The sequence below is a fragment of the Plectropomus leopardus genome, chromosome 8 (assembly GCF_026936395.1).
Source record: "Plectropomus leopardus strain MGB_pleo_1.0 chromosome 8, ASM2693639v1, whole genome shotgun sequence".
NCBI lineage: Eukaryota > Metazoa > Chordata > Actinopteri > Perciformes > Serranidae > Plectropomus > Plectropomus leopardus.
Genome location: NC_142183.1, coordinates 24,626,317 through 24,651,180, shown reverse-complemented (window position 1 = coordinate 24,651,180; position 24,864 = coordinate 24,626,317). Strand labels below are relative to the sequence as shown.

At 39.6% G+C, this 24,864-nt stretch overlaps 3 protein-coding genes across 3 annotated transcripts; 1 reads left to right on the top strand and 2 right to left on the bottom strand.

Annotated features, from left to right (window-relative positions):
- Positions 1-132: 132 nt before the first annotated feature.
- Positions 133-6,903, bottom strand: prelid1a (PRELI domain containing 1a). Its single transcript, XM_042493130.2, has 6 exons — positions 6,747-6,903; positions 6,003-6,127; positions 4,459-4,684; positions 4,250-4,363; positions 3,850-3,928; positions 133-1,814 (listed from the first exon to the last, which is right to left on the bottom strand). The coding sequence occupies exons 2-6, from the start codon at positions 6,092-6,094 to the stop codon at positions 1,693-1,695; spliced, it is 633 nt and encodes a 210-aa protein (XP_042349064.1). The 5' UTR covers positions 6,095-6,127; positions 6,747-6,903; the 3' UTR covers positions 133-1,692.
- A 666-nt stretch (positions 6,904-7,569) lies between these two features.
- Positions 7,570-14,579, bottom strand: npy7r (neuropeptide Y receptor Y7). The gene is made up of 2 exons (XM_042493654.2): positions 14,265-14,579; positions 7,570-10,512 (listed from the first exon to the last, which is right to left on the bottom strand). The coding sequence occupies exon 2, from the start codon at positions 10,473-10,475 to the stop codon at positions 9,360-9,362; it is 1,116 nt and encodes a 371-aa protein (XP_042349588.1). The 5' UTR covers positions 10,476-10,512; positions 14,265-14,579; the 3' UTR covers positions 7,570-9,359.
- Positions 14,580-17,867: 3,288 nt separating this feature from the next.
- On the top strand, positions 17,868-24,244 carry trim105 (tripartite motif containing 105). Its single transcript, XM_042493653.2, has 7 exons — positions 17,868-18,024; positions 18,593-18,932; positions 20,356-20,451; positions 21,117-21,350; positions 21,554-21,567; positions 21,716-21,831; positions 22,709-24,244. The coding sequence occupies exons 2-7, from the start codon at positions 18,651-18,653 to the stop codon at positions 23,266-23,268; spliced, it is 1,302 nt and encodes a 433-aa protein (XP_042349587.1). The 5' UTR covers positions 17,868-18,024; positions 18,593-18,650; the 3' UTR covers positions 23,269-24,244.
- Positions 24,245-24,864: the final 620 nt, after the last annotated feature.

The window sequence follows — 24,864 nt, the reverse complement described above, 5'->3', positions numbered from 1 at the left end:
ATGTAGTATTGCAGAAATCTAGTGACTCCCCGAGTCCGTCCTGCAGCCCCCTCTGGGTGTCCAGTCCTGCGTGTTAGGAATTACTAACGTAACTAAACAGAGATACCACTCATTTTAAGACATCACAGCATGTTTTTTTTACAAAGGAATTGTCCATTTATTGACAAGCTGATATTTGATTGATTGATACAGTAAGAGCACATTGTTGCATGGGGTTGTGTCATCAGACCTAAGCTGAATGTACAATACAAGGTAACATTTTTTGCCTTTGTACACACATTTTAGATTTAGGTAAAGACAATGATGTCCATTGCGACCGGATCTTACCACAAGTGCTAAGTGAGTATTTCTTATCAAGCTATGACAATACGGGTCCCTCTTCAGTCAGTGAAGCAATCATTCTGGGTAGGATGATTAACAGGGCTCCTACGCAGTATAGAAATTAATTTTTACTAAGTTCCAGATTTAGTAAGTACAGAAAAAAAAGCCGGTATGGAAAATGTGTTCCTAGACTTTTCTACTGATTTGTTTTATAAAATATAAAAATCAGAATTTCTAAAATAAATGGATCTTTCAAGAAGAATTTCTTTTTTTAAATGATGTTTGGAGCAGGTAGCCAGTGCAGTCAAAATGTTTGTGACAGAGTGCAGGGCAGAGTGAGCTTGGTGTCACCAAGACATACAGCTTGTGACTGATCGCACTTTTTCATGGAGCTGCCGCTACACTTGCACATTCTAACCTGCAATACAGCTCTGCCCCAACTGTCCCAAATCTGGACATCGGCGACCACATTAATTTGAAATTGCCACACTATCTCTGACTTGCATGCATGCATAGCATCGCACGTTATCAAATGTTGAGCTCATCTGAACATCTTTGAGTGGTGCAGTGATGTAGTTATCAGAAAGGTAAACAGACTGATTTTCTGTGTAAGCAAATCATACCTTCATGGCTGCATTCATTGTTATTTCCATGGACACAGTGGATAAATAAAGCTACAAAGACAGTGCTTTAGTTAATTCAAATTTTTCCAACTCATTCTCGCTATCTTAATTCAGGAGCCAAATATTGTCTGAAAACTCTACCGAGAAATCTGGAAAAGTATGGAACTTCGACATGGAAAATGTGTAGGAACCCTGGATTAAGGTGTGGCTCGGTGAACTGAACTAAAACATAACATGACGGCGACAAAACATACAACAGCAGTAAATCATACACGAATTTGAATTAATCGTATATTCGGTGGTATGCTAATTACAGCACCTGAACAAAAAGCTGTTGCAAAATAACATGAAATACAGAAAGGAAGAGAGTAAAGAGTAAACGTTGTTGATGGGCACAGAGGTTGAGCTGAGGTCTGAGGATGAGTATCAAGGTTGGCAAAGTGCCATTATTATTTTATGGCACGCTTAGCCATATTTGGCCATTCCCTAAGATCTCTATCTATGGTTGAATACTGAGATGATCTGGTATCAAAGGTACAATATATTCCAGGAAGCTGGAACAGGCTCTTGAACCCAGCTCAGGCCTATTATGGTCCACCCACCATTTCAGTTGATTCCTCATAGAGGTGTCTACCCATGACCGGGATCAATTTGTCTTACCCCAGTGCTCGACTGAACCACGAGGGGGAGGTAATGACAAATCTGTCCCAGTATCAGTGGTGAAAGAACCGAAGATCTCCGCAGTGCATCACACGTATTGTTTCTTCTGGGCCTGTGAGGCGAGGTCTTTGGCTTTCTCCTTAGCTGCCAGTGCTGTCTCTCTTGCTCGCTCTGTAGCAGTTTCTGCTAAGGTTCTTGATGGAGTTTCACCTGCAAAAGTCATAAAATATATCGGTTACAATAAAGGCTGAAACATTTCTTATTTTTACATAGTTCTGGAAAACCTTTACTATGGCTTCATAGACCTGAGTTATGTAACAAACAACAGGACAAATGTATGACATTTCAATCATTCATGGAATTTGCACTGACTTTCGACTTGTCTGTGTGTGTCAGTTACAGGGATTTTACCAACAACACATCGACAGCGCTTTGACAGGATGCAGGTGGTGGTAGATAGACTTAAAATATCAAAGAAAAAAACCCAAAACATTTTTTCTTATATTATCAATGCCTGTACTTTACACTCCTTACTTTGCTCTCAACTTTCACAATAGTGACTGCAAATTTATGAAATTTTCACATCTTTGGGCATTTCAGATTTTAACACATATTTAACAACATGTCATCTTATCATTGCAAATCATATAATTAAGCTAGTAAGCCAGTAGCTTTACTTTCAGTTTCAAAATGAACAATGATTTTACAAGCATGTCCTCGTTACAACCAAACTACATATCGTAACTTTATAATAAAACAAAAGTGTCATCTTCCTTCTTTTTTTTTTTACCTTTACAGGCTCCCAACCTCTTTTTGTCATACCCCCTTTATGATTAGGGGTGTTAATTTACAAATTTCATCACGATACATTATCTTAATTCTCTGGACAACCATACAGTATTTGCAGATTTTACAAAGTCACCATATCGTTTCAATTAGATTTCATTCAGGGGCCTGTGTTTGATACGTGACCATATCAGTAAATATCTGTATTATCTTGCTCTTGAGCGCTTCCTATGGTTGCAGCAGTATAGCGGTTTTAAGGTATACCATGATATGAAAGTTGACAGTTATCATACCGTGTACATTTGCTTATGTACGGTATTAAAAAAAGCAACTGGACAGGTTTCAAGTATAGTAATAAAACTTTAGTTCACCAAGTCTAACCCTTCTGTTTTCATTTCTTAAGGTTGTTCTGCATAACAATAATAATTGTGTAATACTGTGAAATTGCAATATTTTCTGAGACTGCGAAATGTAATAACCTTGCAACCCACTTGCTTCTCATTACCTGCCTAGCACTATGCCGCTATTGCTGTTTAAATATTTAGGAAAGAGCCTGTGCTTTGACGGAAATGGTGACACAGACGTGCCATGGGAATTTCAAATAAAAGCATTTCTTCAGATGATGTACGTATCGATCATATTGGATCGTTGATCGATATGTTAATATATCTAGAAAATATTCACCCCTATTTGAAAGCTGGATTAGACTGTGTTTGCTCATTGAGCATCACCCAGTTTTCCCTTTATTCCCCGTCAAACATTTGTCCATCTTGTACGTTACATCTACTGACCTGAATCTCATCAGCCTAGCTATAATCACATCACTTGAACTTCTTCATCATGTCCTTTTCATTGCAAATATTGTAACTTATCACGGTATGAAAAGCCAAAGTGGCACTACTATCAATGATGCCTTGAATTCAGCAATAATACTCCTTTTTCAAAAACAGCCGTAGACAGCGGTTACTACAAAAATATATTAAAGCTTGTACACCCAAAAACGGCTAGGGACTTCTAAACTATAACTCTCAAAATCCATTTAAATTGAAGTGTTACTTGCCATATGTCTCTATCAATGGTATCATACCCTTTATAACCAACGATTAGACTGATGAAATAATTGTCTTGGAACCATTTAGTAATTAGCGTTAAGGTAGTTTAATTTTAGGTTTTTTTGGTTAGTCTTAGGAGTTTTTTAGGTTGTAAATCTTAATCTATACACACATACTTTTTCTTAAATCTACACAGCTCATCAGTAAATTTATTTTAAAGACGATTTACTTTGTGTCTGCACCTCTAATTACAAGCTTTAGATAGGTTATTAGGTTCTGCCTTCACACATCCTAATTATGTCTCGCGAGTTGTTTCTTGTTTCTTTTAACTGTTTTTTTGGTAAATAAATCAAACTGAACTGAATGAAATGCACTAATTGCAAACATTATTATTGCTGTCAATTTACCTTGCATTTTGGCCAGCACATATTCAAAGCCTTTCATGGTCTTCGTAACACTCGTCTTGAACCTTGCAAGACCAAATTCCTGGAAAGAGAAGACACAGAGTCACCAGTCAAAAATAAACCCACTTAGACAGAGAACAATGTGTCAACACCCTAAAACTCATATCATCACATATGCACTAACATCCCCTCTCAGAGTCTGACAACATAAAAAGACCACTGATTCTGTCATAAATAATTCAGCACCCCAAGTCTTGGCAGACAACTGCAGCTACTCAGCTGTTGCATCTCAACACTGTGTATTATGTTACCAATTACAGAATGAAAGATAGGTGGGTCAGACTCCCCACATCACTTTTCATGGGCCGTTTTGTAGTGTGGTGCTCCACTTTACTCTACTGACCTGAATAGCTCTAGAGAGGCCATAGACATTGGAAGAGATCCAAGCTTCTCTCTTTATCTCCGTCCAGCTGCCATTGTCGGGGTTAATGTGGTACTCGCACCGCTCTTCCACCGACTGGGACAGAGAGAAAAAAACAAACAAAAGCAACATGAGGCCGTGTTATTACTCTGTGCAATGCTGAGTGCCTATGGAAGCAAATGCTGCGGTACCATGAGGCGAGCGTGGCTAATGTTCCATGTGAGGGTGGTCATGGTCCTTTTCTGAGGGTCCACAATAGAGTCCTCGATGATGTATGCTGAGCTGGCCATGTGCTTTGGAAGGTACCGCTCCATCCAGCGAGGCGCTCGGCTTGTTTTGGTCAACAGGCGTCTGGAAATGAGGCAGTTGGTTGGAGTAACCTCCCGGAAAATAATGTCCTCTGTCAAAACATGGTTACTGTAGGAGGGAAGGAAAAACTTTGGATCAAGACAAAACAAAACCTCCGTGTGGGGCTTATAAATACTTCTGTCAATTAATTTCTTCAATTAAATCACATTGTTTAGTTTATATAATTTCACAAAATGGAAATAAATTCACATGACACATTTACAAGCTCAAAGTGACATCTTGTATATATATATATATATAAAATGTATTTTTTCTTTTTCTTTCTCCAACCAACAGTCCAAAACCCAAACGATATAAAATTAACCATTACAGTAAAATATAAGAACCAAGACGAGCGACTATTTGCCCAGATAAAAGACTTTTAAAGAAATTAATGGATTAAAGAAATAGTTGGCTATTTATTTACTGTCGACTGATTAATCAGTTCATTTTATTATTTCATCTAAGAATGCAACTAACAATTGTTTTCACAATTGATTACTAGGATTACTGTTTCCTTAATTCATCAATTATTAATTTGTTCTAGAAAAATATCAAAAATACTAGACAGTAAAAAATACCCATCACAATTATGTATATCTATATATCTATATATATCTATCTTGCTGTCTCTCTCTCTATATATATATAGAGAGAGATAGTTTTACTTCAGTAGAAGTACAAAAGTGTTAGCATCAAAACATTATTTAAGAATAAAATGTAAAATTACCTCTAAAGTGACAGAATGGTATTACATGACATTATTACTGACACAGTGTCTTATTTATAATTTTACAGCTAACCATATGTTTAAGATGTAAAAATGTAAGCTTCAAAGTAACTAGCAAGAAAAATTGAGTTGAAGTTATAAAGTACCAGAATATAAAAAATACTGTAGTAATGCACCTCAACAGTATACCCAAGTAAACTGCTTAAGTATAAGGTTTTTTTGGGGAGTTTTTCCTTATCTGCTGTAAGGATCAAGGACAGAGGGATGTTGTGTGTTGTCAAGCCTTTCGAGGCTAATTGTGATTTGTGAGACTGGACTTTAAAGATCAAATTAAAACTGAATTAAAATGACTATTTGTACAGCCCTTTGGGGCATGCTCTGTGATTGGGCTACAGTGAACTTTGACTTGTTTCATCTGTAAAGCACTTAGGGTTGCCTTTGGGAATGAAATCTACTATATAAGTACATTTACCTTGCCTTCCCTTGAGTAAATACACTTGGTTACTCTCCACCACTGCTTTATCAGTTCACACAGTCGAGACCAGTGGTTGTGACATAATTCCAACTATTTATGCAATGTAATTTGGATAAAGAAGTTTATTGAAGGAGCAGAGGTACAATACTATCCAGCCTAACCACCTCACTCCTCGTCCTCACCTGTAGGGATTCGGATATCGCTGCCAGAAAGCAACACAGACTTGGTCCCAGGTGCTTTTGAGCAAACCTGCGCAGCAGAAATACTTCACCATTGTGCCCCGTGTTTACTCTGGCAATAAGTTACCCTGTGGAGACACAGAACAAACGAGGCGTGTTAGTTTGCTGCGTTTATGCAAACAGCATTCAGACAACAGCGCAGGACGAGACTCCGAGACTAACAGTAAACACACAGGGCGTCCACAGAGTACACAAACAACAGCTTAAATGATCGAGGAAGTTCATGTTTTCTACTCAAAGAGAGTCAACAGCCAAGACAAGTTATTCACTATAATACCATCAATTATATGACTTGGGTTTGCTTAAATAGGTTATACAAAATTAAATAATAGCCGTTTATAGAGACACATATTCTCCCGAACTTTCCAGCTAGCTAAACTGGCAGCTGTCAGTCAGCTAAAAAGACATATATACCTCACTGAGTCTTCTGTTATGGATAATAACAAGCAAAGTGGCGAACATTTAGAGCACAAGCTGATTAATATTTCAACAACGCGTGGCTAACATCAGATATAACGTTACTGTCACGGTTGTCACGTCCGCAACTCCTTAGCTTCCCCGTTAGCATGAGCTAGCCTAGCATGAAGCAAACCTTATGAATGAATGGCAACGTCTGGCACAGAAATATCTTTGACCGACATTCATATAGCAAATCGATGCGGTCATTTTAAATGCAAAGACGGTTACCTGTATGGCGACAACATTCAAAAGATGAGTGTCTGCATGTTTTACTCCTGAACTTCACCGTCCAGCCGCCGACAAATCATGTCAAACGTGACTGGGACCAGAGGACCAGGAGGAAGGTCAAACAGCGACGACACATCCGGTGGGTGGGCCAAATGAGATGCCCATGTTGAACACTAGAGGGCAGCAGGTCACTGAGCAAAATGCAACACAGCATGCATTTGGTATTATTAAAGTCTATAAAGATTTGATACCTGAAGAGTGGCTTATAATCGGAAATAAAGGTAAAAAGGTAATGAGCATCAAAAGGAGAAATTACCAAAAGTTTGCAGGAAATTAATAAAAACGTACCGGAAAACTACCTGAAAATTAGAAAACAAAAATTAACCACATTTATTTATTCTTTTTATTTATTTATTTATAGATTTATTTTAATATATAAAAAAAAAAACTAAATCTACTGATTTCTTGCATTGTGTGGAACATTTCTTACCAAGTTGCTCTGTTTTTGGAAGAAATCACACCAATTTGCTCAGGGTTCAAAGGTTTAAATACCTGTGAAAGGCATCTGAAAACAGCACATGAAAAGTAATGTTGCCTTAGGTTTCAAAGGTTTAACATGTAATGCTCAATGGATCTAAAATCATTGTTTGTCATTTTGTAGTCCCAATCCAGGTTAAGAGCTTCTATAATAATCTGCAGTAGAGTACATATAGGGAATAGCCTATAGGCTAAGGCAGAAAATCAGTGTGGGTGTCAAGAAGCAGCAATACAAAACCTATAAATTCATCTTTGCTGCGAAATGAATCACACCACGTAGGCCACGTTTGTCTGGTTGTTCATTAAAAGCTTTATTGGATGTCATTGACCCACTGGTTCTCTGTTGTTGTTGTTGTTAAAAATCAAATCTGAATGTTTATGTGTAGGACTTTGATTCAGATCAGTCTATAAGTGCATTGCCTCTGTTTTACGTCTGTGTAGACTTTCTCCCCATCTATATATAGATTTTCCAGCTTTCAGGTTCAAGGAGTTCAAGTTTATCTTTCCTGTTTTACCTCAAGTACAGAGAAAACATATACTGCAATGCAGATTACTATCCCCAAAGGTTTTGAGTAATATAAATATGGTGACAGCCTTCAATATGTTCTGTAATATGCCACTATTTTCAGTTCTGCACCCAGACAAGATCTGACAGACCTTCCTCCTTCCTTGCTTCAAGCCAAGGTCTGTTTATTTCTAACACAAAACATAATTTCTCCTGGTGGTCAAATGAACTGCGGGAGTTATGTGTGCAGTGGGGGCTCAGTATGTGCGCCCAGAGGCTGTGTGGTTGATTAATATACCCATGTTCATTATTTAAAGACCACCAACAAAGGACACTTTAGCAGCTGAACGCTGAACTACATGTTTTGTCATCTTCTGAATCCCCTTTTTTTAACCCTTTTAAACCTAAGCAAATTGGCTTAATTTCTTTTAAAAACATGTAAATAAGGCAATGAGCAACTTAAAAAAACTACCCAAAAATTAATAAAAAAGACAGACATTTAAAAAAGTAAAAAAAATTACCATAATCTACTGGAAAAAAGGAAAAACAAGGTATTAACTGGAAGAAAGTGCTTATTAATAATAATAAAAATAATAATTCTGTAATATAATTTTTTATGTGTAGGTATGATATTTATAAATGACATAAATGGACATTTTCCCCCAGCTTTAAAAATGCGTGTGATTCTTGCCAACGTACTTTTGCCTTTTTTTTTTTCAAAAGAAATCAAACCACTTTTGTTTGGGTTAAAAGGTTGAAGTACTTGTGAAAGGCATCTGAACGCAGCACAAAAAAATTTATGTCCATCCAGGTTTCAGATTAACACACTCTCAAAGAAGCAACCCCACATCATATGATGAGCATTTCAAGAAGTCTTGTGCACAGTTCAGTGGTTTTCCAATCCTATTCAATTGGATACAGAGTCCTGCTGGCCCATCTAATCGGGAACAGCTGGTTGCCAGGTGAACACAATTAACTTCTTGGTTGGACAGAAAATAGACTCCTCTGGATTCCTTGGACGATGATTGAATGCTACTCTGCAAGAAGACTGGAATTAATCCCAAACTCAGCATTTGGATTAATTAAGTGAAAGTCATCCAAAAATATTTTGAGCAGCCAACAAACAGAAAAATAAGTGTAAAAAATTTGTTCAAACAGTCACAATAATCACCTTCCTCCCCTCAGTAAGTAAGAACACATTAATAGCCTTGGGCAATGTATGCAATGGAGTGCATAATTAATTGGACATTACTTACGAACAAGAGGTCTGCATTTACAGGAGACACGTTATACATTGTAACAAGTTAATTAACACCCTAGTAAACATCTTAAACACGTATTTGAATAGGTTCAACAATGTATTTTCACTAGGACCATTCACAAAGGAAAGAAAAGCCTTACATAAAGCAATTTGCATGCAAAGCTTCAAGCCTTCTCCAGTGACATAGATACTCAAGATCAGGCCATTCAAGTCAAAAGGCATCTTTTGAACCACAAGCACCACAAACCGAATGTGCGTTCACCATTTTCAGTCACATCCTGCAGGCTTTATTTAAAATAATATGTTAATATTATACAGCAGTCGGAGGGTGTCCACCATTACGGCCATTCAGAGTCAGCCTTCTAATGGAGCGTGTCCTGAACGAGCCCTCGGGATGGAAAGAATCTGGCTTATCCTCGCATCGAAAGACCATGAGGAAGCCATTCCTGTAGTTTTTATTCATCCACCCATACAGGACTGGGTTGGTAAAAGTCGAACACATAGCTATGATATGGAACACTGTATATATTAGTTTGTACTCCTTAAACCTGAGCACCAGGTCCAGATCACTGGCCAGTTGAAACACATGAAACGGCAGCCAGCAGATAGCAAACACCACCACCACCAGCGCCAACATCTTGGTGGTCTTTTTGCGGCGGTTGATGCTGTCGTTGCGGCTTGACGGGCTGATGTGATTCTTGAGTTTGACCCAGATGCAGATGTAAGCATAGCTGATGATGGCTAAAGGAAGAATGTACTGTAGGAGCAGCATTGAGAGACTGTAGATGACTCCGTCCCTGCCAGTTCCGTGGGGCCACTTCTCAGAGCATACAGCGATACGCAGGTTAATGGATGGGATCTCCTCATGGCGGTACTCTCTGAAGATGGCGAGTGGTGCTGCCAGGACAGCAGACATAGTCCAGGTGAATGCCATGATGAGGAAGCTGAAATGCCACGTGAGGCGCCGGCCAAGGTGGAAGACGATGCAGCGGTAGCGCTCCAGAGCGATGACAGTCAGGGTCAAGATGGATACATGCACGCTCAGGGCCTGGGCAAACGGCACCATGTGGCACAACACAGCCCCAAACTTCCACTCATCTAGCAGAGTGTAAACAAGAGTGAAGGGCAAGCAGAGGGTGTCCACCAGGAGGTCTGCCAGGGCCAGGTTTGCTATGAAGAAGTTGGTGACTGTTCGCATGTTTTTGTAGCGAGTAATCATGTATATGACAAGAGCGTTCCCCAGAAGCCCCAGCAGAATGATGAGGGAATAAGCTGTGATCAGGGTGATCTGGACTCCAAGGTGTTTAGTGATGTCAGTGTGGAAACCAGGTGGGTGTAAACCCAGGCTGTCATTAAATAGAAACCAGGGATCGGTTTCAGCAGCCTCCCCTTCGCTTGTGGTGTTGGATGTGTCTGGTGGACTCATTTTATCGGTAGATACCAGATTCAGGTTGTGCCGACACCTGAGGAGAGAAAACACATAAAAAGAAAACATCTTCTGACACAAGCCAGGCAGAATAGTATTCCCAACAAGCTATGAAAAGAAAATGACAAAGGTAGTAGCTGTGAAAAATACTTCAGCTTAAGGTGTTTAGTCATATATTTCCCTCTTTTCTTTTCAATTTAGACTCTCCAGCATGAATGATCTGCATTTCTTGTCACTGCCAACGACACTATCGGATGCACATGTTGTCACCACGGACGTCATAGTGGTTGGAAATACGGGACTGATTACTCGGGTCCAAAATGGGGTGGGTGTGGGTGGAGGGACTATAAAAAGCATGCAATTAAAAGTTTGGTTGTTTTCAGTTCTTTATTTCTAAGTACTTTGTGCCATAACTACCAATTAAAATTGTCTGAATAAATTAGTTAGAAGACTGAACTTTGTGTAACAGAAATAGTGGAAGCTCTCTGAGCCCCCTCTCACCCTGTAAAGGTGCAAAATGCTTTAGTCTTCTTTTGAAATAGATTACCCCAGTAATGAGTCCTAAAGCATGGAAATGAATTTGGAACAGCACCTCCTGTTCCCTCACGTCAACATCAATAGGTTTTTTTGAATGGTTTTTTTTCTCGTTATATGTCTGAAATAAGGTTTGTGGTCAACACAAGCGGAAGAGACTTTCACGTTTTGTTCTTAAAAAAGACGGTTGCTAACAAGTGGCAAAATGAGACTACAGAACATCATCACGCTGAACCACACTGGACATGGCTTTACAGCCTTATAGCAGGGGCGAGACGACCGTAGTGTAGTCTGCTTTAGCCTAGCGACAGCTTTTTACTTCTGCCAATTACATTTTGGCTTTAAAAATTCTGAAAGTTGTGTTAATTTGAGAAGATAATCTTGCTTAACAAAAAGTGTCAGTATCATAAACATTTGTTTATCACAGAGCTTATTTTCTGCAATGATCCAAAATCCAATGGAAAAATCCCATAGGCTTTTTGACAAACTTTTGGGTCGGCCTACAGAAAAAAATCATCCCTGGGCCGCTCTACAGGATTTGAGCACCATCGTACACGTCTTGTCCCAAGAATGGGACAATGGGATTCCAAAAAAGAAAAAGAAAAAACAAAGCGAAAGAAAGCAAGCTGACTTGTAAAAAAATAAATAAATAAAAAATTCAAACGGTGCATGAAAGAAACATCGATCAAGAGAGGAGGGGCGGGGAGCCCATAGAGACTGCTTATGTATAGGGTCCAGAAAATGGCGCTACTGGTCACCAGTCAGCTTCACCAGATGGGTGTACCACAAGCCTCTTTATGTATCCCCCCTATGTGCAGGTGTCTGAAACAAACAGTGTAGTTGTCTAAAGCAGTGAATGGATCCCTCTTTGGCTGTCCATCACTTCTTTTTGCTTTAATATATGACAAAGCCACCCCTGCTAGGAACTGAACCCTGGGTTTCTTTGGGGCTGGGCTAATATTTTGCCCTCCTGAATACCCCCTGGCACGCTCTCTCCCTCTCTTTGTGCTATTTCATACCCTCTGTCATTTAAACATCATGTAATTTATTTCCAAGGACTTATTTTGTCTCAGAATGAACCACAAGAGCCTTGACAAAATCCAGTCCTCTAATGAAATCTTAATAAACCAAACCGATACATAACTATTTCATTATTCTCTTAATATCACCTAGAAGGGGTAGTTTGCATTACAAAAGCTACACTGTTATTAAATCCATTTTGTATTTAACTTGAGAATAATGAAACAGTGCAATTTGGAAGATAAGAGTATTCTCTAATGCACACTGCCTAATTATTAGAACAATTTCCCAAGATTGCATTGAGGAAGTCGATGTTCTTAAAAGCTCAGGAAAAGAAATCCGCATCTCAGTAACAGATGATAATCAGCAGAAAATCATCTCTGTCTTTGTACACACTTGTTCCAAACCTTTCCCTAAAAAACAGACCATATTGCTACTTAGAGCTATTTATGTTGAAAATGTCTTTGCCGGTGGCCAGGGTAGTAGCCAAATAGCCTGTTTGTTTAGTTTTAGCTTTTCTCAGAGACACAAACACCTGTGCTATTATAAAGGCTAAAGGAAAATGAGGAAGGAAGAAATATGATCCAGAGGAGTCAGGCAGTTCAACGCTACATCATTAGAGCTGCCGACTGCTCTCATGCACAGTCTGCATCTCATAAAGGGAATATTGTGTGGTGTGTCTAATTTTATGACAGAAAGATCAGTGCTGGTCCATGTTACACAACTATATGTTGGTAAGAAAAATATTCCCTCTTTTCAGGACTTTTTGAAGTTCATTATCTTGTCATTTCTGTCAATTTACCTGAGAGAGGCTGAGAGCTGCCGCTGAATACAGGGAGGACATTTTGTCATGGCATGTATAAAAACTACTCTCAATGTCTGACTGTGAAATCTCTACATCCTTATTAGGCAGATGGATGATAATTACATTAAGTGACATTAGACTCAGACACAGGCTTTTAACAGATTCACAGTACTCATTTTAAGTATTCAAAACTGGAAAGTTTTGTTGAGTGTTTACAGGCCTAAATCAACAAATTTCTTTTAAAAACTTCTTTAAATTGAATTACTGAAACAAACAGGACACCATGTAGTAAGAGATAATTACTTTGGTGACAGACATTTGTTGGTTTTTCTGGGATCCTCTTGCCTATTTTTTTTTTTTTTTCGGAAGAATACCAGAAACACCATCTGACATCTTTGCTTTTTCATTACTTCGTTCACAATTAAATATTTGATTCAGGGAAAATGCTGAGTTTTTTTTGTTGCTGCATTTCTGTGTTTTTCTATTCTCATATTTATCTACATGCTACATGAAACATATTGTCCTGCAACTGATTTCAAGCAGCAAAATGTCTAGACCACAAGTGTGCAGGCTATGTAGTATCTGTATGTGAAGCTGGTGTGCATGCTCCAGAAATTAAAACAGCGTCTGGGTTACTTAAAATTTAAATACTCATTACAAAATTTCAGGCCTTAAGCAGAGGATATAGAACCTACACACGCATACATTGTGAGCCATGAAATTACCTGCAGGGTAAACTCTGAATCTATAGGGATCAAATTGTGGTGATGAAAGCTACAGTGTTGCAGTGCCATTAAACCAAAAAGCATGCACAGCCTGCCTGTACCCTCTGTCACTAGAGCAGAAAGGCACACAGGAGCACGCAGAAGAGATTTATCAGGCACATTGCAGGCGACATGTGCACTTTACGAAGCATCAGTAATTTGTCAAAGCACCCTTTCTGATGAGTGATGGCAATACACAACTTGAGGCAAGCTCGTGCCATTTAATAACCTGTTACCACACACCTGCTGGAGCAAAAAAACGAAAAAGAAAAAAAATTCTGTTGAACTCTACCCACCACCATCAAATTATGAAGAGATGCCGTCGTGCGTAATTTGTCACCATTTGTTTAACTTACTGAATAGTGCGCATTCAGATATCTCCAAGTGAGCTCTCAAAGCTTATCCAACCGACAACACAGGTGCAAATTGCTTGCCTCCAACACAAATAGTCACCTGTTGTAGCTATGTAATCTGGACACTTGTTCCTTTTCAAATGCGTATCCAAATTACGCACATATAACAGTTTCAGCAACTACAGGTTACGTCGCACAAAACAACAGAAAATGTAACATCTCTTTCCAAAGAGATACATTTTTGTCACTAATGTAGCATCGCAACATTCATTTAAAGTCCAAATAAACGCTACCCACACATTAATACACTCACCTTTTCCCCTATATCTCCTTTTGCAAACCAGGCTGACTCGAGAGTGGCGTGAAACAAGGGGGAAAATCCCGAAGCTCCTCCCAAGCTGTAGCGCTCAGTGCGCATCTTGTGGCTCGACTGTGCGTTCCTGAGGCTGCAGGTCTACAGATTCCAACGTGAACGTCCACATCTGGGACTGTCACTGGAGACTTGCTTTTCAGATAATATTTTAAAGTCGGGAGTCTGTTATTTCATTATCACTGCATTACACTGTGAAGAAATGTAATTAAATATCACAGAATGTCCTTTAAAGTGCCAACGAAGAGTTACGTCAATGAGTTTATTGCATTTGGCACTTTTATCTCCATGAATAGTCTGTACTTTATTTCCAGGGAGGCTTCACGCTCATTATTAGAAATCGTATTCTTGTGTACACGTTTGAATGAACTTTGGAGCAATTCAGGATCGTAAAGCAAATCCTCTTGTACTGTTTTATTTGAGGCTCCATCACTGTCACAACTGATCTAATTTCAGCAACCTCATCAGTAGCATTAAACCTTAACTGTTGTGCAACAAGCCAGTGTTGCTATAATTGCATAATATCACTGCTGGATTTAGCTAACACGTTCCCTGGGAAGACAATAGAAGCACAGATCTCCCAGCTAATCTGTGTGAGATACAATGGTGTCCTGGAACAGATGATTGAATTATAGTAAATGTGAATAAGGTTTGGTTGAGTTTAATAATCTGGGTGTGTCACTGAATAATTTCAATTACTGTGGGGGTTTGGATAAATGAGGTTTTATTGCAGTGTGCCTGAAGCCATTTTCCCTCATATACTGTTGCAAAGCTCTGAGAGGTTTGTGAAAAGACAGTTGTCAGGACATTTCTCAAGGCTGACTTTGCTGTTGTGCACAGTCCTTGAAATTTCCAGTGAAAGTGTGTACAGTAAAACTCCACTACTCAGCGGTTATGTTGAAATAAATGGGATTTGCAGTTTTTATGAAAAATAGCAACAACTAGAAATAAACAAGCACTTGTGCTCGCAGCTCACGACTCTGTTTGAAATGAGTTCACCTTGGCTCAAGGAATGTAGGAATGTCGTCAGAATTTTAAGGACCTGAAAGATGCTGTCACTTTAAATTTAGAGCAAATGAGCTTCAGTCACATAAAAAAGCCATTGACGCCCACTTAGTGTATGTTTTGTGTTTTTGATAACAGAAAAGGATGTCTCCTTTGAGCCTCTCTGCATTTCCCTGGAGCTGCTAACAGCTGCCTTTCACCATCCCGGCTCCGATTTACAGTCATGGGAGCAACGTTTTATGGGATTATTGGATTCTTTTTGTGGGATTTTATTTAATGATGCAATAATTGGTGCACTGATTGACTCAGCAACAAAGATTACCCTTATTGATTGGGGCAGGCTGCCTCTCTGCCTCAATTTATTCTTTCAATTATGAGAGCTGTCCCCCCAGCCTCCATGTAGACAGGGTCGCGCTGTAGTCAAGGTTGACTTCCCTCAGCCTGACATGAATGTATTACTGATAAAGGATTTCTCTCCTTGCCACAAACTTTATTTCCAGTGGGTTCTGGAAATGGTGAGAAGGTTTTACAGTGTGGCTGTACAGAAAATGACAATATAGTACTATGTCTGTTTAAATTAAAGCACTTGCTTTATCATAGGTCTTTGCAGATATGTTCACCTGTGCTCTTATAAATCTACATGTACCTAATTAGTCTGTTGGACTCCCTCCATATGGCCTGGGATTCTCTATTTATGGTCCACTGCTCTCCATCTGATCGCTGTCCCAGTCCAGGTCCTCTGAGAACACTGGTGCCACTGATCTGATGACATGATCAGAGACCGTGGCGTCCTCACGTCGCACAGGCACAAAACTTACGGTTCACACACTGCTAGGGTTGCTCATCCTGTCTCTATCCTTGTCTGTTTGTCTGTGTGATTTAAGGAATATGAATTTGGAGGACAGACAAACTGAGAAATCCCCAGAAACAGAAACCCTTACCCTCCTCCTTTTCCCTTTTGCTCTCATTGTGTCTCACATAGGTTAAACTTGACAGGTGGAGATTGCAGCCTAACGCAGATAACAGCCAGTTCTTCAGCAATTCAAGATATTGATTTTAAAGGAAGGACTGTCAGTGAAGTCTGCAAATTGGATTCCTGGGGTAAACATTTGTGTGGGATGCTCCACCTCATGGTGTACTTTTTTACAAAGCCAATATGTCAAGCAAAACACATCTGGGTCTGATCCTGCATCTCTGATAAAATTGCATGTTCATATATAAAACTGTTTCCCATTAAACACGTTCATTTTCACCATTCCAGTTTCTGGTAATTTTGAGGTTTTCACAATGTGAGAGGGAGTTTGAATTCCACATTTACTGCACACGCAAATGATAGATAATGGAGGTCAGGCAAAAGTTATTTTTTTATCACAGATGTACTTCACTGATTTTGTACATATTCTCCAGCCTGCAAAGACAGTTGTATGATATATGCAATGGCTCTAGGGGGGCATTTTTTAAGTCTGAAAAATTCGCCCACACATCTTAAGCAAAAAGCCTGTTAGAAACTTGGGGGATGGCATTTGAAAGACCAGAGCATTTATAGGCAAGGAGGGTCATACGAAAAACACTCTCGGGTTGCATAACAGGAAATGCAGGTTCAGCTTTTGAGAATCAAAATCAGGATACATCTCAGCCTATGCTGGTTTGATTTTGTCAACTCTCTTTTAAAACCTATGTCTTGCAGTTAAGCTAACATTATGAAAGTGCAATACTAAAATGCTAAAGTGGTCCTTTAAGTCATACCAAAGTCTGATAAAGGGATTTATTATTTTTCCAACAGAATTATATTGTAAGGATGCCCTTTTCCAGCCTTAACTTTGAAGGTTAATTTACCTAAGGGCTGTGGGTAATGAAAGCACAAGGACATCAACTCCTATCAACTGAACATATGTGAAGCATCTCTCCTATCACTCAGTCACTGACCACATTAAATAGATCCTTATTTTAACTTAGAGTAGGAGCAACTTAAAACAATATAATGTATGAATTAAGCATAAATGAAAATTTAAATTGACTTATTTGTAAATCAGAGAATAAAATAAGAAAATCTTCATAATAAAATAAAACTTCTCAAAAGAAATCTCATCTTACATTCTTCCCCTTCCTCAGATGAAACGTTCTCATTTCAAAATCTCATGAAAAATAAATCTCATTTTACAGTATCCCTAAGATATGTAATTGTGGAGCATTGCAGGTTTAAAACACAAAAACATGTAGAAAACAACATTGTGTAAAATTCACATTAAGTATTTGATTGGTTAAATTAAGATGATAATGAGACAGTAATTAAAAAATATCACGGACTTTCTGTGATGGCTAGTCCAAAACTTTTGGGAAGTTATTTAGCTATTTTTAAAAATCTTGACATCTGCCCTACTTGTGGCAAGATATGATAAAGGAAGTGGCTGTTTCTGCAAACTTGGGAGTGGTGCTTAGATGTGTTTTTTGTTCACAGGAGTTTGACAGTGCAAAGTGAAACAGAGGATGACTGAACTGGAGAAAAAGTAACTGAGCGCATGGTTAATTCACGTGCTACTGTTTGCTGTGAAGCAAATGGACCAATCACAGGGGCATTTTCACTCGCACATGCGCAGTACGTGTGTACGTCCTGTACCCAAACAGCAGCCGAGGGTTCAGAGAGCAGATGGAGGTGCGGTGAAGTATTTGGCCATACACTTGTCGGACAACAGACAACGTAAGTGCATGAAACTGTTAACTAAACGTTTATTTGAGTCACCGCGTGAAAGTTTTACAATTGTTTTGTTTTTGTGTTGCTTACACGAGCGGTTTAGTGGCTGCTATATGTAGCTAAAAACGCTAGCAGGCTTCAGCCAGTGTAAAACCTCACAGTAAAACCACACCAAACATCTGACTAAACGTTGCTCTGACAATACAAGTCACAAGCTAGCTTATAGAGTCCCGTGATATATCACATGATTTCTTCCCATGGTCACGCTGATTAATATTTACACTTGAACTGACTGTTGTGTACACTTGAGGTAGGTGATAGTGTAAAGAGCAAGTGGAGTTATTTGCACCGTTTTGTTTGTGTTGGACTTTTGAGGGGAGGTTCCCTCAGTCCACTCTGCTGGATCCAGATTTAGACAGTGACTAAACTTAATCTCATATACTGAACAACTTTTTGCTGTTAAATGTTAACTTTTTAAATTTAGTTTCAGCTGACCGAACAAACAAAAGTGTCACCCTGTAAACTGCCCTCAGAAAGGGAATGTTAATATCGCCCTGCCTCTCTTTCCCTCCAGGCTTTTGCTTTCACTTCTTCAGTGTGGATAGACTTTAGAGAGCAAAGCAGCCTTCGCCATGGCTGCTGCTGTTGCCACATCCACCAAAGGCAGCCTCAGAGAGGACCTGACATGTGCCATATGCTGTGACCTGTTTCGGGAGCCTGTCATGTTGGCCTGCATGCACCACTTCTGCAAACCCTGCATCTCCAGGTACTGGAGAGGAACTCAGGGGCCTGTAACCTGCCCACAGTGCCGCAAAGAGTTCAGCTCCAAGCACTTTCAAACAAACTACCTTGTGACAGCCATGGTGGAGAAGGTCCGGGCCACCACCTCAGACACTTACATTAAAAACCTAGAGGTGAGTACACACCGTGATCCTGCTGGCTGCCTTCCAGCCCTTTAGTCCTGGTCATCTGGAAAGTGTTATTAAGTGTTTGGCAATCTTAAACAAATAATCTTATGGTCCTAAGTAAACCGATCGATTGAAAATGAACCTTCTGTACACTTAGTTCACCTTAGTTATGTAAGTTGAACACAATTGTATTCTATGTTTCAGTCCACATCTGTGTTTATTTGTCTGTAAGTCCACCTTGGACACATCTCGCTTAGATTGCTCAGGGCAAAGTTCGCTCTCCACTCCCTTTTATATTACTTTGTGTGACAGGATATATGACCAAACCACAGTGGGGAAACCAATAAACGCTGTCAGAATAATAAAAACACCTTTACAAGATTTGTGTAATAAATCCTACCTTTGTCACTGTTGTTAAAGTTAATTGTTTTCATAATGTACGAGAATGGTGTTTATTCAACCTTACAGTTGTTTCAAAATAAATAGTTTAAGATTTGGGGAAATATGTTCTTTCATTATCTGGCTGACAGTTAGATGAGAAGGTTGATACCACTTCCTGTTAGGCTAAAGCCAGCAGTTTGTTAGCTTAGCTTAGAATAACGATGGGAAACGGGGAAACAGCTAGCCTGGCTCTGTCCAAAGGAAGTAAAATCCACCTATCATCACTTCCAAAGTTCACTAATTAACACATTATATCTTCTTATATCCATCTTGCGGTCACTTCCTATAGTCTATTGTGGACCCCCGTAACCCCCTTTACACTGCCTGTTCAGGGTTGTAATTTTGCGCCATTATGCCACCTCACTGTCCTTTATAAATGTTACGATTGCTTAATGTCTTACCTTTAACCTGGCAATGGAGTCGGTAACTGTGCCGCAGCCAGATCTTTGTAAAAGGGACAACCAGCATGACAACACTATGGGAGGGGCGTGTGTGAAAGCGAAAAAGCATACTTACTGCAATTTTAAACTATTTCTTAGAGGCTGTAGCTGTAGTTGATTTCCACATACAAGAAATCTGCTATAGACACATAAATATAGAATAGAAAATAATAGAAAAATAAGCACAAAAGTATTAAAAAGTACAGCTTATGCTGTTATAGCACTAGAATGCATTTCATTACAAGGTGTTTGTGATTCTCTTCCTTAACCATATACAGTATGTTATTGAGGTGGAAAAACATTGATTTACGCCTGTACAACAGTACAACCTCAGAAAATACCATGGAGTTGACTCATCAGCACACAAAGTCTCAACAGAAACTGTACATTTTATGGTAGTAGTGTTTATTGCAGGGCTGTTTTTTCCGTTTATCCTGTATTGGTCATGTTTACAGTTGTTTACGAGTTCCTCGATGCTCTGTTCAGTCTCTCATTATGTGCTATTGTTTCTGTCTCCACACTCGTTTGATTTTCATATTTCTGTACAGAGACAGCTGAAAGAGACTTTGGAGAGCCACCGCCTGAGGAAGGAGGACTTCATCAGCAGCATTCGCAGAGACAAAGACAAGATGGATACCATAAAGGTACAGTCCTCTGGGGAACTCGAGGGGTTGCAGCACTTAACAGATAAGAATTTTTCTTAATGGCTGTTTGCAATATGTCGCTGTGCATATTTAGTGGTGTTTGCAGATGGTGGTAAGTGACAGTTTGTGCTTTGATATTTAAAACACAGTGGTCTTGTGCTCGGGTGAATAAATAGCTGTCTAACCTCTGACTTCATAGTGTGCATGGGAAATCCTTACAATACAGTCTTTCATGACACAAAGACATCAAACCAAGTTGCTTAAGCAAATGACAAGACTTCATTACACCATATGACAAACTGTGCACAGGCAGAGGCAACAAAAACAAACACAACTAATGTGTATGAGACAGATGTAGGATAAGAGCATGTGTTTAGTTGTGCGTGCTGTGCTGAGATAATTAACAGGAACTCCTTCCCCACTTCGACTATATTTGTTTGACACGTTGATCTTTGATGTGAAGAGTAGCTTCATTCCCCCTTGTTTGTCTCTCTCTGGAGATGTGTGCTATTGCAGAAGCTATTTAGAACTTTATTGGAACAAACCACTTGGCAGCAACACTGGTAACTCTTAGTGTTCCCAACTGGTCAGTGAAAAAAGTGCTAATCCAAAAAAAGGGGGGTGCTCATTTTTTCTGTGTCATTATCATTTTTTCCCTGTCACAGAGAGTCGGAGCAGATCTGCAGGCTCGTGTCAAAGGGGAATTCAGAGCTCTCTATCAGATCCTGCACGATGAGGAGACCTGCGTGCTCGAGCAGCTCAGAAGAGAGCAGGAGGAGGAGCTGGAGAAAGTCCAGCACCACCTGGAGGCCACGGAGCTGGCCGTGAGGGAGCTGGAGGACAATATAAGGGCGCTACAGCAGGCCAGCGCTGCCACTGAGAACACTGTACTGAGCGAGGTGAGATCTCGTCTTGGACAAAAAGTTGAAATGAGGTTTGAAGTGTTTTTATGCCTCAAAGTAGCTGTCAAGCTATGGAAATATGGTTCACATCTGAATTTTTTAATAAAACTCAGAGTGTCATCTAATTTGACTTGTGAATTTTGCATCTGTTTGAAACAACAGTTTTTAATTTGATCGTTCTTTCATTTCCTTCTCTCTAGCTCCCACAGCTTAGGTGAGTGTCCTTTTCAGCGTTGTGAATCATTGATTGCCTTTGGCATTTTTGCACCTGTCATATGCTTATTTAATTTCAACCTCCATTTAGTGTCATTTGTGCTCAGGATAAATGTCCCTTACTAAATGTATGCTTTTTTTTCTGGCAGGCCTTGTGTGCAGGTGGATATTGCCCCGGAGTTTGATATAAACGTGTTCAGCAACAAATACATGGCCCCATTACAGTACATCACATGGAGAAAGATGTTCAAGTCTTTGAAACCAGGTAATTTTCTGATGTGCTTCATTAGAAACAAAAAGGCTTGAGCTGAAAGGTGGCTCTCCCTCTACAATGGGAGTGATTACCAAAAAATTACTAGTATTATGTACTATATAGAGTGTATATATACATATACTAAAGACGTACAAGCAGGGGGCAAAGTAAAGAAAAACCCTGAATTTAAGTGGAAAAACATCAAATGCAGATGCTTTCACACACTAGGGCTCACTAAATTGTTATGTGAAGGTTAAAATGATGTGTACAAAACTCTCCACCAGCATCTGATATAATACAAACTTTAATCTTAAGATCGGTAGGGATGTTTGTGACAGTCTCAGATGCTTTATGTCCTCTTGTTATTCGTGGCTGTGTTTGTTTTTCTTCTGTTGGCTGTACAAAGATCTCTCTTTCAAAAGAGATTTTGATCTCAGTGACTATGCACAAAATATTCTGGTTTTTGCCCTGCTTGAAAATGACAGTATTCCTCCTGAGCTGTTTACATGGCTAATTAAATGAATAGTCCACTAATATTCCTGTTTTTATGCCATGCATACTCTGATTAATATGCCATAACATGTTGTTTATCATATCAAATTATGGAAAGTAATTTGAGGTTACTTGTGCTTGGATTTTTTAAAGCCAGTAGAGTTCCACAGGCTTGCCATGGACGATTGATGCTGTTCTGGAGGCTCATGGTGGCCTGACTCCATAATAAGACACTTTATGTTGGTTTTTCCTTTAATTTGTCCCCCGTCTATACGTTGAAGTGGTAACAGAATGACACTTACGACACCGTTGCTCCACTGATAGCATAGATTTTCAATTTAAAATGTACTGCACTGTTGAATTTTATTACCATTTAATGAATTGTTTTACCCCAAAGGTCCTTCCCCATTAACATTTGATGTCGACACAGCGCACCCAAGCATTCATGTCTCCAGGGACAAAACTGCGGCAGTCGAATGCGCCATTATGATCCCACATACAGACCACAACAAGCGCTTCCTCCAGTGCGTCAACATTCTGGCTTCCCAGGGCTTCCAGTCAGGCCGACACTACTGGGAGGTAGAAGTGGGCTCCAAACCCAAATGGGACCTGGGTGTCGCCTCTGAGGCCGTAGACAGGCACGCTCGGATCAAGTTGAGCCCCGAAAGTGGCTACTGGACACTGCGGCTGCGTAACGGGAGCGAGTACTCAGCCGGCACACAGCCGTGGACAAGGCTGCAGCTCAGCTCTTTCCCACAGAGGCTCGGAGTTTTCTTAGACTGCGAGGAGAGGAGGGTGTCCTTCTACAACGCCGATGATATGAGTCTGCTGTACTCTTTCACCAATGGGCCAAGGGGCAAAGCGTTTCCCTTCTTCAGCCCATGCATCAGTGACAGCAGTCAGAAACCACCGCCTATCAAACTGCTCCACTACCCTCCTGTTGCCCTGTCTGGCTAACGTGGGTGCAATCAATAAAAGCTTTTCAGTATGCAAGTGCTGTCCATTCACGTATTGACCAATGACTGTTATCACTCAGCTGTTAAGAGACAGCACTGCAGTTGTAAGCATTCGGTTCCATATAACCAGAGTTTAAAATTCCAGATTGTTCTCTTATTGCATGCATCTATTTTCTATCTGAAATGAACCTTAAAAGCCTTGAAATGTTATGAAATTTGCCATATTCAGCACGTAATAAAGTTATATTGTGCTGTGATGGCTCTGAAGAGGCTCATTGGATTTGCAAGAGCAATCAGCAGACACAAAAAACACTATATTCAACCATTTTGGGATGAATAAAGTGAAGCTTAGATGCAGCAAATTACTTTTTGAGACGTGCTGGTTCTTCACTGTATATATTTCAATCAAATATCTTAAATAGATGGAGATGCTTGACCTTTTAAATAATCTGAATAATTAGCTCTTCTCAAGTCAGACTATCCTTTGACTTGCATGTAAAAGGGTTTTTTTATCACTATTGAGTTCAGTTAGCAACAAAGAATTGTGCACTTCACTGTGAGGTTTTACATTTGATTAAATGGTTCTTCATGTTTTATACATTAGTCTGAAATTACACTGTTCTGCCTTTTTATTTCCGATGCATTTTCTGATTACGTTGAACTCCCAGATGTAACCTCACAGCTCCTTTAGAGTTTTTCTGATGACTTCTAGCAGCTGCTGTTGATTTGTCATTATGTGTACATTCATTTATATAAATTTATGTGCCTACATTTGAACATGTGATATAACTCACTTCATTTTTTTTTGCACAAGAAAATAACTTTAATGTAGTTCTTTGCAGGATTCAGTTTATCCAGTATATTTTGATTGTTTTCATTGCACGTCAGTTAGAAGCTCAGCTGTAAGACCTACACAGTTGCTGTAAAACCTGCTGATGCAAACAATAAACCAAATCACTTTTTCTTTTTTAAATAAACATAGTCTTTGATTCTTGCCTGCAGCTGTGACACTGCACTTTACCACGACCTCACTTGAAATAATCAAGGATGTTGTTAAGCATCATCAAAGCACAACGCACGACTATGAATACATGAGCCGCCTGTGACACTTAAACAGCAAGAATAGGCGGGTTCTCAGTTATCTTTACAAACACACAAGAGCACTGACGTCCTGTTTCCTCCTGCCAGGTGAAAGGTCACATAAACAGAGTGACAGTGGGGATGCCTCTGGGCTGCTTGACGGGCCTCTGGGGGCATACTGAAGCAGGATGCTGCTGCCTCCTCTGCAGATTGGAAAAGTGGCATGATGAACTGCACCAGAGGGGGACCATGCTCTTCCTGCTCGGTGGCTACATGGAGTGGGTACGTTTCTGACACACATCACACTAGTCACCACTTTGACCTATAAAGGCACATTTAGTTAAACTCGATTTACTGAATTGAAGAGAGCTTTTATTTGATATTAAATCTCCACAGATTATGAGGACGGATTGTGTTTTTTTTTTTTTGGACCCCATGACCTCTCTGCAAATCTATTTGTATTGGTTGAAAGGTATGGAGGACAAAAAAATTATCAATAAATGTAAAATAAATGCAA